Genomic DNA, 16,378 nt, shown 5'->3' with positions numbered 1-16,378 from the left:
GCTTAGCTTAGCTAAGTATAAAAACTGTGAGCAGTGGGAAAAAAAAACCTAAATTTGAGTAATTCCCTTATTACAATGTAACGGTTTTGTATCAGTGTGAGAATATATTTGCTAGGTGAAGGGACTTCCTGAAGTCTTCACTGCTTTCTTGGTAACACTGCTATGATAACATAGCTCCAGGAATTAGTCCCCAGATCATTTTCTATATTCTAGCTCCATGGTGTAGTGGTTAATACATTTGCTTAACATGCAAAATATCTCTGGTTTGAGATTAAGAGAAGGCACAAACTTAGCATCTGGAGATCACAAACTAGTGGACTCCTAGTGGGAGTATAAATGGGAGGGCTTTTGCCGGGAAGGGCATCCGGTGTAAAATCTATGCCAAATCAAATATGCAGCCGAATGCACCTCCTCTAGAGCTTTCTATGTATTGGGAGATATTATTTCCTTCTGACAGAGCCAAAATAGACTGTTCCCATATAGTCTAAGTTATGTTAAGAGGGTAGAAATGAAGGCCAAATCAATCTAACTATTGACAGGAAGGTGTACCAATACGCCCTCCCCTGAAACTGTTTAAAGAAATATTCAGATAGCTTTTTCATTCCGTGTTACTGTAAAATTGTCATATAACTTGGCTTTTTTCTGTAATTTACTCACCAAAAAAGAAGTATCCCAGTGTTGGCCATGGCATAAGCCAATCCCAGGATTCCACTGCCCATAATAGCATTGCCCAGGTTGAAGACAGACATGCCAAAAGAAGTCTTTCCTTCAAACTGTGAATACAGTTTAAATAAGGAAACAAGAGCATATCTCAAATACCAATTTAAATACCAAAAAACATAAAACTTGTTGTTACCCCTCTTATATGACTGTAACTGTAGAGTTTCTCACTTACATCTGTGAAACGTATGGGTTTCTTTCCATCTGCATTAGGCAAAAATTCCTCATTCTCCAGTCCATCATCAGGGTCTTCATATCTGGGGGACAAATTTATGGCTGTTTATTGATGGTATTTCTAGCCACCCCTTAGAAAGTGTGCAAATATCTGCTGCAGACTCTAGTAAATCGTGTGCCTAATTCATCTGAAGATAATGTAATAAGCAAATGAGTAGCTGAAAACCCTTGACATAAATCTCTGCAAACATACCTGACTGATTGAGTGCCATTTCTGTATAACGATCCACCAGTTGAGGCGAGCACAAAAACAAGGTAAACATGCATTTAAAAAAGCAAATATTATGCATAAGTTATACTGTATGTGTTAATTATAAAGGTAAGCAAAAATTCCAAAGACCTGTTTTTAGCTTTTCAATGACATTTGAATTTAACACAAGATTAGTTCATTGGATTTTACGAGGATGTGGCTTTCACACAAGTACAACTCCAGAAAGACAAAAGGGAAAGTGTAAAAAATACTTGCTACAAGCTGTGTTAAACAAAGACAGCCATTCATAGGGAAAGAATACTCACTGATCCTCATCTAGCATTGTTTTCAATGGCACACCCCCATCATCTCCGAGGTCATGACTTTTCCCATTGGATAATATATTCATCTCTGATTGAGAATGCTCCATAATTCAAGTTCTGTTTGGTCTGTATGTGCTCAATTATAGCAGTTCTTCTGACTGACTTGAATACCTGTAGCAGAGAGGGGAAGCACAAGTCAGATAATATAGTCAGGGTTTATTTGTTTTAGATACACTATTTCATTAACGCAATGCACTTAATAGCCCTCAGAACATGGTATTATAGCACAACCTAATGTAGGCAGCTATGCACTATTTTAACACTTCTGAAACACAATTTTTCTGTAAAAGAAAACTAGTTAAAGAATTTTAACTAGTTCATATGAAAAAATATCTTTATGTACATCTTTGCAATTTGTTTGAGATTTGTGGGTGGACCTGAGTTGAAAAGGCTTATATCCAATCCTTCTTTTCAAACAGGGCCCAGAAATATGCTGTGGAGTTACTTTAGTGTGTGCCAGGTCACTGAAAACTTTTTTTTTATCAACCCACAAACAAATGGTTGGCTTTTGAGTTTTTAAGTCTTGACAAAGCACAGTACTGCTTTAGGCATTGTAGGTGCTGTGAATTACAGCAGTGCTCCACCAGTTTAAAATAAGTAATTTTTTTTTTCTTGTTTCTTGCAGTTGTATTGCTTGTTCAGTTATTATTTTTCTGCTAATTGTCTTAACTATGAATTTAAAAGTGTAGTTTTGCCATTGTATTAGCATAGATTCTAGCAGTTTCATAGCAGACTTCCAAAATTTCTACTATTACCAGATTTTGTGAATTCTTCTATCCAGAATATTTCTGTACTGTGAACATGCAGCAATGACTCGGAGTTGACACACCTGACAGCAAGACCTGACCTCACCCGTGCGTTCTTTTTCCGAAACCTCTGCAGTATATAAACTGGCATAAATGTGCTGGATTTAATCAAAGGTTAGGATGAAATACGATGATGCATGTGCTTCTGCTTTATAGAACTTCAGAATGGAGCAAAGCAAACAAGCCAGGATCACATAGCCAAAGGTCACAGTCTGTTTGAGTATCTTTTTTATACTCTTATTTGCTCTTGTCTTTTATATTGCAAATCCACAGATTTTCAGTGCTTCTGCTGATATCCCACACAATGACACTGTGGCCTTTATGATGAATATAAACATAAGTATGATTAAACAAGATGCCAAATCACTCACAACAACATGCCCGTAATTACAGAGAAAGCAGTTTACAAAACAGTTATTACAGGGATACTATAATTATACACTTTAACAGCAATGTCTGTGGGTGAGTGTGGGGGATGCTGTATTCACAGTTACAGCCAGAAGAGAAAGTCTGAATATTTGTCATTTATCACTGGCAAGCCGTTAATTAATAGCTCTTAAAAAGTTGTCATGGCCTTAGTGGCAGAAATAAATATTCTTTCTCTATTTCAGTGAGAACTCAGACAGACAATGGTGTGTTGTTCATAGTTTCCGCTGTGACCAGGGTACAGCAGCTCAATTGTGTTGACAGTGTCCTCTCTGCCAGAAGATCACTGCTGTGGCTATTCATAGTGTACAATTAAAGAGTGTCATTGATACAATGCCACTGTAGCTAGAAAAGAAACTTGAGGGGACTAAAACAAAGCAATACTGCATGCTACTTGACATTATAATCAGGTATTGGGTCCTTTAAATTTATGAATAACTTTCATGAATACAAAAGTATAATTATCTAAATTGTTGTTTAAACTTAAACAGAAAGCTTAGCATCACTGATAGCTTTCACCATTTTATCTGCTGCTGATGTCAACACTTCCTGTTGCAACATTGGCCTTTGAGAGTGAGAGTTTCTAGTTAGGGTAATTCTGAGGAGAAAATGTCACATCAATGGCAGTTTCAAGTTGAAATACACTGTCTGATAAAATTGATGATTATTGGTTGACAGGGAGATTGAGAGCATGAAAAAACAATGACAAACAGGAAAAAAACAATTCAAATTTAAAAATGCAAATGTGTGTGCCTCTTAGTTACAATTCAGTTGTTGTGTTTGCTCATGAACAACCATAAAGCACCAGATCACTGAAGTTACAGTAAATACAAGAAGGGGCTCATTATTGAGTCTCGTGACTTTGCCACATTTACACCTAAATACAGCAGCCACTGTTCTTTTGTGGTGCTGTAAATATTGATAACCTGATAATTCTCATATATTTCAGAGACTGAAGGCAGGGCTGTTTAGTTTAGTTTATTACTGTCATGTACAGGTAACAATAAACCAAAAGCAATATTGCACATGAACTAACAATAAAATTACAAACACTTAAAATTATGATTTTAAGTGTTTGTAAGCGCAAATATACATACATATACATACATACATACTCTGATTGCTTCTTTCCTAATTTTACAGGTGTAACATTTGCTCTTACAAACACTTAAAATCATAATTTACAGAGACTGAGCTGCAATGTAGAAACTCAATGCAACAAAGTGTGTAACATTAATTACTGAAACAAAACTGAGCACACCTCTGTAATCCAGTTTGAGTGAACATTGTAATAAAACAACCTGTGAACACCGTAACGTTCTCAGTTATAGATCTGAGCTTTGTCTATCTGAAAGTATGGGAAAAAAAACTGCCAGAGGGAATTAAAAGTCTGATGAAACTTTATAAAATGATACCAACTAAAAATCTGTAAAAACATGGCTGCAGTTGTAGCAGAAATTAGGGGGTATAAATTGAGACAAAATACAACTAAGCAGAGCCGTAATGGCAGTAATACAAACATGATACCATAGATAACAAACCTGTGAAGAAAAGAAAGGGCAAGCACTTCGGACTTGGCACGGGGTGGGGGGGGTGTATTACCAATGTAAATCAGTGTTTCTGCAAAAGCTTAGACAATGTGAAGGACAATCATAATGTCAACCTCAGTGGATGGCATCCAAACTAACTTGCTTGCTCTTCAGTATAAAACTGATAGAATAAACTTTGCTAAATATCATCAAGAAATATATTTGGCATCAGCATGTTTAATGTGATCTTCGCCAGGAATACCACACTGAGTCTCGATACTGGAGCACAAGGTGGGAGGGTGGGGACATGACATTTATAATTTATAGATGGCACCGTAAATCCCAGCTGATTAACCAAACTATTGACTGAAAAGATGATTCCTGCATTGTTCAGATGTTTGGCAGAAGACAAATGTTCCAGCATGAAAACAGCAAAAAACAAGCACTCTGAAAGATTATATGAAAGATCAAAAAGTGAAAGCTCTGATCTGTATATGTCATGACTTGAATCCCAAAGAATATATATGGGATATTTAAAAGGGAAATTTTGAGCCACAAAACCCCTCTGTTAAAGAGCAGCTGAAAATCAGCCACAAACGTCTTTAGAAATTTGTGCAATCTATAATTTCAGTATTTAAATATGTAATGCTTGCTATGTGTTGCTTTAGGTTTCTAATAGGAGTACTGTCATTTCATAACAGTGAATATAAAGTGAACTTATTTTTACATCAGCATGCATACACTACTCTTCAGCTCAGAAACGGTGCAGTTTTTAAGAGGGGATAGAATTTTCTACATTTAAGTGACATTTAATAGGAGTGTACTTGTATGTGGGACTATGAAGTCTCCATAAAAAATACATATATGTATTAAGCAAATATTTTACTGAGCTCAAATTGAGTTGTTCTGACCACGATATACCTAATTGTATCCACTCACAATTGTACCACATTTCATGATTATTTTCAAGAGACAATAAACTATTAGAAAATTAGATTAAATTAATCCAGGGATGAAAAATTAATTCATGTTAAAATACTTCACTGAAAAAATAAACTTGTTATAAGCTTAATGTCAAAATGGTTTTGTGTCTTCAGCTAATTTCAACAATCCTAACAAAGACATGCAGAGGTTGTGTGCATTTTGTTTTTACCATTTAAATTGTGTTGCTGCATGGCCACTCTGAATGCCAGCTGGATGTGGAAACTGGGCTCTAGCTTTGTGCTAGACTTCATCTCAGCTAATCTGAGTCGGTGAAGTGGATCCTATTGACTGTGTTTGTGTTGCTGGTACATTTGGAGCATTTTTAATGGATGTATATGAGTAAAAGTACTGCTTGTTGTGCACATAATTGTGGTAATAGACCATCCAGAGGTGCAAAGAGCATGATGATGTACCTCACTAACCAAACTTGACAGCGTTAGTTCAAACCTTAGCACTCTTGTTCAAATATGCCACTTCTGGCTCCAAAAAGCCGTGACAGTGATGGTTAAAATGCTAAACTTAAGGCTTCAAAACAAACCAGTGGTGGTAGTCATAGTGATTACATCCAACTTTTGCAGTCTATAGTTTGCAACTATTTTTGAGATAAATCTACAGCACTAACAAGAACGACTCAGTAGAAATAAAGAAGAAATATATGATATGTACACCGTGTCTGAGATGAGCTAGAACTTTAAATACATGCATCACTTGCGACTAATCCAGCCATGTAATTTTATCATAGTAATGTGTATCTATAAACATGCCCTTCCAAATTATCCAAGATACCTTGTTAAACACTTAACTGGTGCAATGTATAAAGTGTTAGTTATGGTTGGATGTAAAGATCTAAATATTATTCTTTTAGATAAATAGCTACAATTGTTACATTTGCAAATAATCCTGCAAGTTTAAATACAATAGTTGCAACGTTAATACAGTGGTATGCAATAGTTTGTTTTGAGGCTCCCATGTTGCCACTCTTCAGAGAAGATGCAAAGAGGGGAAAGACTTGCAATTGGCCACCTTAACCCATTCTCATAATTGGATTCACCTGTGTATGTAGGTCAAGGGTCAATGAGCTTTCAAAATAAATTTTGTGTTCCAATAATTAGTTCTAAAGGTATTCAAATCAATAAAATGACAAAGGTGCCCAAATTTAGGCACCTGACTAATTTTTAAAAAATAATTATTGCATACTTTCTGTAAATCCTATAAACTTCATTTCACTTCTCAAATATCACTGTGTTCGTCTGCTATATTACTATATTTAACTGAAATTGCTGATCCGAACAACCAATGATTTATAAAGGAAAATCATGAAAACTATCAAGGGTGCCCAAACTTTTGCATAACACTGTAGATGGAATGTGCATGTTATCTTTAAATTCTGTATTTCCACCCAAAAAAAAGGCTGGTACTTTTTGGTTATGTTTTATCTGTTTTTTTGACAGTGGCACTGGTGCGACACCATATAATTACTGGTCACAGAGGTGGAACCACTGACATCACATTCTTACAATGTACAGATGCACCAATGTATGTATATATTTTTATACATTCTATTTTTTGTATATTTTACACATTGTTTATTTCTGTATATCTCTTGATTATATTGATTATACTAGATTATAATATTTTTATTTTAGAGAGTTTGATTTTCTGTTACATGGCACTGAACAGGAGTGGCCCTCCAATCTCATTGTACATCCTGTATAATGACAATAAAGGCATTCTATTCTCTATTCTATTCTATTCTATCACCAAGAAGTACGCATACACTATATTGCCAAAAGTATTCACTTGTCTGTCTTCACACACATATGAACTCGAGTGACAGTTAGTTTAATATGATGTCAGTCCACCCTTTGTAGCTATAACAGCTTCAGCTCTTCTGGGAAGGCTTTTCCGCAAAGTTTAGGAATGTGTTTATGGGAATTTGTGACCATTCTTCAAGAAGTACAAGAAGTTCAGACACTGATGTTGGATGAGAAGCCCTGGCTCACAGTCCCCAAACTGCTCCCACAAAGTTGGGACCATAAAATTGTCCAAAATGTCTGAGTATGGTGACGCATTAAGAGTTCCTTTCACTGGAACAAAGAGGCCGAGCCCAACTACTGAAGAACAACCCCACACCACAATCCCCCACCATCAAACTTTACATTTGGCACAATGCAGTCAAACAAGTACCGCTCTCTGGGCAAGGCCAAACCCAGAATCATCCATCAGATTGCCAGATGGAGAGGTGTGATTCGTCACTCCAGAGAACACGTCTCCACTGTTACAGAGACCAGTGGCAGCGTGCTTTACACCACTGCATCTAATGCTTTGCATTGCACTTGGTGATGTGACGCTTGGATGCAGCAGCTAGGCCATGGAAACCTATTCCATGAAGCTCTCTACGCACAGCTAATCCGAAGGTCACATGAAGTTTGGAGGTCTGTAGCAAGAAAGTTGGTGCCATACGCCACTGACCTCATTCTTGTCCTTTTACATGGCCTACCACTTTGTGGATGGGAACACCTGAATTCTGATTTGGATGGGTGAGTGAATACTTTTGGCAACAAAATGCATATTTGTAGATGGAAATATATGTGGATTACATATATAACCTTTAAAGTTATGTGGCTGGTTCAGTTTATCTGTCTGCTTTTTGTAGCTTTTGCTCAAAATGTTAGACACATGCATGTAAATTTTACCATAAATGTGGCTCTGTCCAACTTTTGAAGCTGATCTAGATCCAGAGAGCATTTTATCATTGTGTGACATGCCAAAATCATTCATTTTGCATCCTATCTACACAAATACATGTCAGATTAAAATTAAAGAAAGTTGTTCTCAAGGAAATATCACAAAGTAATCCAGCTCCACATATCTTTCTATATCCAGAGAGTTCAAGCATGTTGTGGAGGAACTTATTTATAGTGGAGGTAATGCAGTCTAGGAATGCTCTTCTTTAAACAGGGAAGAACACATTACAAGGATGCCCTGATGATAATAGTTATTTTAAAAAATGGAAATACGCATGTTAAAGTTTCTGAAAATTGCAGAGCATAATAATAAAAGCCACAGCTGCTATTTCATTAACATCATAAGGCCTTGAGACATATCTTAGTATAAAGGTCATCAACAGTAAAAAATACATTTAACATACCAAGGCAGCTTGTAAAAGAGAAGTTTTATAAATATAGAAAATATTTGCTAGTGATTTCCATTTTATTTTTTCTACAGAACACAAGGACACATAATGAAGCAAAACGATTTCTATAGAAAATGCCAATTTTGCTTTTAATGGATTTGTTCAATAACTAGATTTTAAAAGCTTAGCTTGTCATCAGTCCAGAAACCCAGGTGTTTATTAGTGGATACCCATTGTGTCCTATCAAAATTAGGGATATTCACTACTATAACTATTTGAGATTTTCTAGAAAACTGAATGCATAATTTAAACTTAACCAGAGATTGTTGTAATGAAAGGTAATTTTCTTTCCAGAGAAAATACCCCACCTACAAAGATTTTGGGCTCTGAAACCTGTTGAAATGTGGGCTGGTTCTCAACAGGTATCGGGCCAGGTGTGCTTTAGTAGAAGTGAGTTCTGTTTTGTAACAGTTCGGCAATAAAGTGACAAAAAACAGAAAGGTTCCATTTTGAGCTGCTAAATTTATCTGACATTTAAAATGTTTAGACAAGTGGGAGGGTGAACGATTAGCTGATTTTTTTTTCAAGGTTAAAGTAAGAGCAGCTTTTTATTTTGTTTTTTTTTTTATCAAAATACTCAGAGCATCTATTCTGTGAGAGATGGACATAAATCATGGCATGCACGGGACAAGTGGGGGACAGTGGGGGGCAGGCAAGCACATGTAGATGAGAAAAGGCCCATGTGGCACGAGGTTCAGCCAAGAGTGCCTGGCAGCACCAGCTCATCCTAGTCCACGTGCTTATAGGGGACAGAGGAACACGTGGCTTGCATGGCAGCACCTGAATCACATATTTTCTAAATGTACCATTTATTATGGTAAGTTTCTCAAGAACTAACACCTTTATATTAAAATGAAAGCTTTTAATAGTCAAAATGAACAGATGATTTATCTTTATTTTTTATTTCTATTTACTGACTATTTATTCTGAAGGAAAATTGAGGTACTTCATTAAAAAAAAAAATGCTATAAATGCAATCCATAATCCATTAAAAAGCTCAAGACTGATCAGCCATATTTTATGTTCCCACCAAGCATGCCATGATTATTCAGTTAAAGTATAATAAATGAACAGTTCCAGCTTTCTACGAAGGTTATCAACATTCAACAGTTTTTCGCTATAGTTGCAATGCAAGTGTAAAATTTCATTAAGAAATAGGACCAAAATGTATAACAGAAGCAATGCTATTTATGCCCACCAAGTAGAAGATGTGTATTTACATGTACTAAAGTTATGTATATTTATTTGTACGTTTTTCAAGTTTCAGCTGATTTTTTAACACAGGCATTTATCAGAAACTTGAGTCAAATGCATGTTAAATTAAAGAGAGACATTAAAGACTATATAAAAAGACAATAGCAGCAGGAACAAAGAAAGGGAGTGTTATAAAATATAAAGCATTTCTGGTTTTAGCTTTAACTTTTCCCAAGTAGTTCTGATGTCTTTTTACTATAGAAGTTTGTTTCCACCACTAAAAAAAAAAAATTGCCAACCATAACTTGAAATCTCAGAATTTCAAGTTAATAATTTGGAATTTCAAGTAATTTTCTTGAAATTTTGAGTTAAGCATCTCAAAATCTCAAGTTAATACCTTTTTTCGACTTATTAACTCGAAATTTTGATTTGGCTCAAGCAATCAGGAAGCACCATGAAAGTACATCATTTCCTTGTTACCTGGAAGCAGGAGACTGAAGGCCTCAGCTGTCCAACATAAAAGCACTGATTCCATACTTTTTATGCAGCTCTTATGCGCTAGAGGTTCAAAAGGTCAAAAACTTGATGGCAGTTTGTTCATGTTTGCTATACACTTCTAGCTAACTGATACTGTCCCTACCTGATTTTGAGTGTGCATCCATTGGTGTTATCTGCTTCTGAGTAGCAAGGAAATGACCTCTTTCACAGAGCTTCATGATTCACAGAGCTAACTCAAAATTTTGACTCATTAAGTCGAAATTTTGAGTTATGGATAGCAAAAAAAAAAAATTTCAGTGGCGGAGACAAGCTTCCATACATATTTTACTGAACTGTATAAATAAAAAATAAACAAACATGATACACATTTATTTGAGCAACTTGCTGTTTTGTAACTGTTTTCTATCTGTAAGGTTGAGTCGTCATTAAATTCAATAAAACATCCTCATTTTATTTATCTAAGTCTTTACAAGCTGGGTAAATCATTTAAAGGGTCGTAAAATGAAGCAGCACCACTAGAAAGCAGACAAGGACATAATTCAACATTGGAAGCAGACAATACAGCCTGTGTTTGCACAAAGATTTAGTTGAAAACATTAGGCTCAGTTGTCAAATCAATGATGATTTGCAGAGCAATATCAAACAGCTCAACAGTCTTCCCAAGTTTCATCAGTCCAGATAATGTGCACCCTGGTATCAGGTGAAGTTGCAGGTTGCATTTCCCATCATCTAATATTTTAAGATATGGCAACCATAAAATATGAGGCTGTAAAATATGAGGCTAACTGAATACATCCTTAACCGGATGGAATACAGGAAGTGAGCACAAACACCTGTATAGACCCTTGTAATTACAGTAGTGGTTTTTGAGTTAGTACATACTTGAGGCAATTTTTTCCCAGTTTGGGCTCTGTACGGTCTTTATAATCAATGTTAGATGTAAAAAATAATAATAGCAACAAGTGCAGGGTTAAAATCCTTGGTTTCAATCTGCTCAACCTCCCTAGAAGCAGCAATAACCAGGTTTCAGGTTTGATAAAGCAGAATAAAGTCACCATGTAAAGAAGTTAAAGAAAGATGCCTCAAATGAATTTAATCAGGATTCAGTTATTGCTGATGTCTTGCTAAGCACGGTCCTTTGGGAAGATTGTTTTTATTTGTTGCAGCCATGTTTTTTTTTTTCTTTTTGTTGTTGTTTTTTCAAACTGATCTTGACCATTTGTAGTAAAAATTATGTCACTTAGACCTGAAAGACTTGATATGAAATTTTGGGCCAAAACCTGGCAAATAGATGGCTTTGTTTTATATTATGCAAATTAGCACAAAATCCGTTATGGTAGCTCAGGATGCTTTTTTCGAATTATATAAAATGTAGATGTAATTTTACTGTTTTCTCTTTATGCATATTGCCTAAAAAAAATCCATCAAGAAGCATTTTGGGGTAGGATATAAAGGACTTGTTGGTCCAATTTCAAGTCATTCAAACGTATAATGTGAAGCATCTTGCCATTTCAAAACTGTATTTTTGACTCGTTGTTACAATATAACATTTGGTTAACTGTGCACCTGTTTTGTGGGAAACATCTGCGCATCATTCCAGCTCATGGTAAATTTAGCCACAGCATAAGAAAACAATTAATAATAATAATAAAGTGTCTATATTTTCTTTCATATTATATATATATATATATATATATATATATATATATATATATATATATATATATATATATATATATATATATATATATATATATATATATATATATATATATATATATATATATATATATATATATTTCATCTGTTGAAAATGAAATATTGACAGTACAGAAGTTATTTTGTTTGTACTGTTAAAAACTATGAAAGAAATACTTATGAAGTTAATGAAAGAATCAACAGTGATGAAGTACTGTATCATGTACCCTGACTTTCACTGTGTTTTGTTACAGTGTTTTGGTTCACTGTCACCACATGGAAAAAACAGAGGAACATGTAGTAGATGTTTTATATTGTCTGTTTTAATGCAGTGTCTCAAAAGGCCTTTATGGCCCATATTATGGTTTAGACAATAAAGTTTCCCTTTTCAAGTTTTTCCACTAAAAATTATAAGAAGGAAGTATGAATCCAGTAATATTATGTCTTATGAGGAAAAATGCAGTGACCACTCATGAGTAAATCATAGTGTGAGGCTTTTCAAACATAGACTTCAAACCTAAACATTTACTAATGGAGGGAATGGGAATGCCTTGTTATTCTCTATTTTCCTTCCCATATGGGTCAGTACACACAGAGTATTATTTTGGTACATCAGACACAGAATTTATCATTATTGCTTATTTAGAGTCCTGCTTTGACCTCTCCTGAGGGAAATATCTGACTCTTTTATGTTCTCCATGCAGTCGCTAACTTTGTTTGATGTTTGGTGCTGAGGAGATTGTACTCAGCGTCCCTTGGAAAACATATCTGCTGCAGCCAAAAATGATGCTGTGAGAGGCGTGAGGGTGTTGAACCAAAACATTAAGGCTGTGCATTTGAAAACTAAATGACAAACTGAAATTTGAATGGTTGCTCTCTAAAATTGTATTATTATTACATTTTGTTCTATGGTTTTCCCAGGACAAAACTTCAGATTACAAGGTCAAGGCAATTCTTTAGGAATAAATATAAATACAAAATATATGGCTCATTGTGGAATATTCCAGGTATCATATATTAACTTGTGAGCAGATATTTGGCACAGATTCATCCACAGGAAACAAACTTGTGGGATACAAGTGTAAAAAGAAAAAAAAGGACTTTGAACAAAAAAAGAGATCTAAGATAAAAACATTTTAGTCTTAACTTTCTCATAAAATGTTGAACAAAATGTATTTTCTGCTATACAATATAACAATATCAGCAAAGAGCTATGACTTTCTAATGACTTCAATATAAATAGACAACAGAGCATGATGAAGTGAGGTTTATCCCACAAAGATTATGAGCCCCATGACAAAGATAATAATAACCTATTGAGAGGTTGACACTTGACAGTTAGGCTGACTCAAACAAAAATTCACAGGCCTCTTTAATGTGACACATGAGCACAGTTGGCTCCATCCCACATGGATAAAACATTGGCTTCCACACACTGTGCACCTGTCCGGCTCCTGCTCAAACTCTCAGCCACTTTGTTCACTGCACTAGCTCAGGTCACTGACCGCAGTCAGTCTTAGCTACTCATTCTCCACTATGATGAACCCAGCATGAAACCCCATACATGGGTTTAGATAGGGGCCAAAGTCAAAAGCGTATGCCCGCTCTCACACTACCTGGAATACACAGACATGTTCTCTGGGTCAATATGTGAACGTTTTAAAATTTTTCAGCCTCAGTGTGTTTAGTAGCTTGACATATTTCTCCCCCGATAGTTCACAGTTCTACACATTCAGTCAACACATGCATTTAAGCAGCTGGGGGTCAAATGATCTTAACAGCCGTTCCAGAGAAATATTCGCATTTCCACACCCACCACTTTTCCAGCAAGAGAAAAATCTAAACCAGCAGCCTGCAATGCATTTAAGTTTCACCCTGTCAACACAAGCTGTTATGCTAATGCAAAACAAAGCAAAACTGCAGCTTCATGATGCCCAAATTCTGTAAGGCCACAAGTTAAACATGCCTTAACTGTAAGTACTGTTATTATTACTGCAAAGCACTTTACAGTAAAGCAACTTTCTATCATAAACAGATAGCACCCTGTAAACCATTAATTATATGCTTAGTCCTATAATGAATGTTGTATTGAAAGACAAAAAAGGGCTTTAACTAATCTTTAACCCTTCTTTTTGTTCACTTTTTACTATCATTTGGTTTTTAGTTCCTTAGAAAATTAGGAAATGCTCACAGGCAAGTAGCTGAAACCAGTCTATGCTGGGCATCTTTAATTAAAAATATGATTACTTTTTTCCCTTTTTACTGAGGTATCACATGTTTATTGGTCAACACACAGGCCTGCTTTCTTTTTCTTTTTTTTGAAAAAAGAGTAATTATGTCAAAAAAGCATAGAAACCAGTGACTAACGAAAAAACAAAAAACAAAAAATTTAAATACCAGAAACTTCATTGAGATGATGTAAAAGTTAATCGTGTAACCCAAAGCCATTATTATAAGGCACACAATAATAACACATTATCCAACAGATCCAGTTAGTAAGGCGTGATAATCAGTAATTTCCCTCTCGGGTTGGTCTTCCTTCACAGGAGAAGCCTATCTTTAGCCCACACTAACAAAGGCAGACTTTTAAAGGGCTTTAAAGGGCTGCTTTTGGGTGTTTCTGGTGTTGCTGCTCGCGTCTAGTTAGATGTTATCACCTTGTGGTGCACTACGTCACCAAAAAAAAAAAAAAATGTTAGTTTCCGACAGCAGGAAAAGGAAAACGCTTACTCCATGCCATGTGGCGGGTACCGTGTCGGTTGAGTATTCCTCAACTGCTGAAAAGTATTCCACAACCTTTAAGAATGCCACGACACTGGCGTCATAATGTGCCAAACTTTTACATCTGCTTGTAAAAACAGCTTAAATTCGGAAACGAAACATGTAAGCGATACAAAACGTTTCTTTGTCCGTGTGTCACATACTGGTCACGTACGCATTCATCCAGACTGGATTTACCTGTTGCGACTGCTCAACGAGAACTTTCAGGAGCACTAGTTTATTTTTAAGGTTCAGAAATAGAAGTGATACAAAGAAAAGATGGACAGCAGCTTGCCGATCCTCATGAAACACATGGTCGTGACATCAGGACTTGGCGCACACTCCACGGGGACCAAGCATGCTATTCTTTCTTTATCGATCACCCCCCTATAGGAAACAAAGCTATGGGCTGTGTTCCCAAAGAGTATGCCATTTGATCATGTAGTGAAGCTACAATTCCTCTTATGTCCGCTGCCTGTTTTCACTGCGTTTCTCCTTTGGCTACTATATTTCTGTGCGGTTGATTAAAATCTAGAGGCTGCTGTAAAGGTTTAAAGTACTACTTTACAAGCTTCCACCTCTCAGTGAAACCAAATAAATCTGCAAATATGTCAGTCAATACAAGTTCCATATCCATTCCCCTTAAAACAGGCTACACATACAAGACACCAGATTTGTGCAGTCTTACCAAAAGCTCTTGTCACGAAGCTTTCAGTTTAATTCCGCTGGTGAGTGAGAATAATTTGATGACCTCGGTCTCCTTTCGTGCGTTTCGCGTGTAGCTTCCTTTTCCTCAGTGGAGATGAGAGATGCTCATCTATCTATCTATCTATATTCGTGAATTTTTACGCACATTCAGAATGTCTCTCTCCAAGGTAGCGGCTGCAAAATGCTCTTTGGGAAATGGTCTGTATTGTAAAACCATTTGAAGCTCCAACTGTGGGGGTCGCAGTAGGTCCGCCTCCTTTACACCCCCGCCGCCCGCGCCGCCTATATGTGCGCTGCTCTGGTGTAGTTTTCACCACTTTAGTCTTGGAGCGGATGATGGGATACAAGAACGAGCTCAGACTTTTAACAGGCATTGATTATTCGTGTTTTTGGAAAGAAGGAATTCACCACACGGCTCTTTAGATCTGTCTGATAACAAACATTGGTATGAGTTAAAGTTTCGCTTACTTGGCTGAGCGCATTTAAGAATCCCAAAGTGTGAAGTACACGCGTCCACCTCCGACTCACTTGCACGCTTGAGTCAGCACACTGAATTAATTGTATTATTTGGCTACATTATTTTTTCTTAAATTGTGTGCATGTTGTGTATGATCCAGCGGCTCCGTGGAATGTAGAGTTTCCTCTGCTCGGTCATGCAGAAAAAATTGCTGGGTACTTAAAGCAAAGGTGAAAAGGTCATTTGTTGTTTTCTTTCTTTCTTTCTTTCTTTCTTTCTTTCTTTCTTTCTTTCTTTAATCTAAATCTATGAATTCATTTCAGATGATGGCTATGTTGCAGGTACAGTATGAGTTATTTAAGTTTAGGATATGTTCAGCTGTAATATTACCAGCAAATAACTGCACATATGTAGACAAAGATCAGAACTGAGGAGAATAAAACCGTAAAACAATGAAATACAAAGTTAGTATACTTGTTGGTAAAATGTTAAAAATTTAAACAAGCCAAGTGTGCAGCAAGAATTGTAAGATTAGATAAAATATTTATCTGAACCATAGCGTATAATAAGTACATCATAAGGGCTTACTTACACT

General features: G+C 36.0%; 1 protein-coding gene across 2 annotated transcripts in view; it reads right to left on the bottom strand.

Moving 5' to 3' along the window:
- The window catches only part of slc38a3b (solute carrier family 38 member 3b), a 33,356-nt gene extending 17,863 nt beyond the window's left edge, over positions 1-15,493 (bottom strand). Inside the window, exons 1-5 of one of the 2 annotated variants that reach the window (XM_030729856.1) lie at positions 15,307-15,493; positions 1,471-1,638; positions 1,148-1,168; positions 896-977; positions 658-773 (exon numbers count right to left, since the gene is read on the bottom strand). In XM_030729856.1, coding sequence (XP_030585716.1) covers positions 658-773; positions 896-977; positions 1,148-1,168; positions 1,471-1,574 — 323 coding nt within the window. In that variant the 5' untranslated portion in view covers positions 1,575-1,638; positions 15,307-15,493. The remainder of the gene's footprint in view (positions 1-657; positions 774-895; positions 978-1,147; positions 1,169-1,470; positions 1,639-15,306) is intronic. The other variant, XM_030729857.1, reaches the window with a different exon arrangement.
- Between the last annotated feature and the right edge of the window lie 885 nt (positions 15,494-16,378).

The sequence above is a fragment of the Archocentrus centrarchus genome, chromosome 5, assembly GCF_007364275.1.
Source record: "Archocentrus centrarchus isolate MPI-CPG fArcCen1 chromosome 5, fArcCen1, whole genome shotgun sequence".
Lineage (NCBI taxonomy): Eukaryota > Metazoa > Chordata > Actinopteri > Cichliformes > Cichlidae > Archocentrus > Archocentrus centrarchus.
This window is presented reverse-complemented; position numbering and strand designations above follow the sequence as displayed.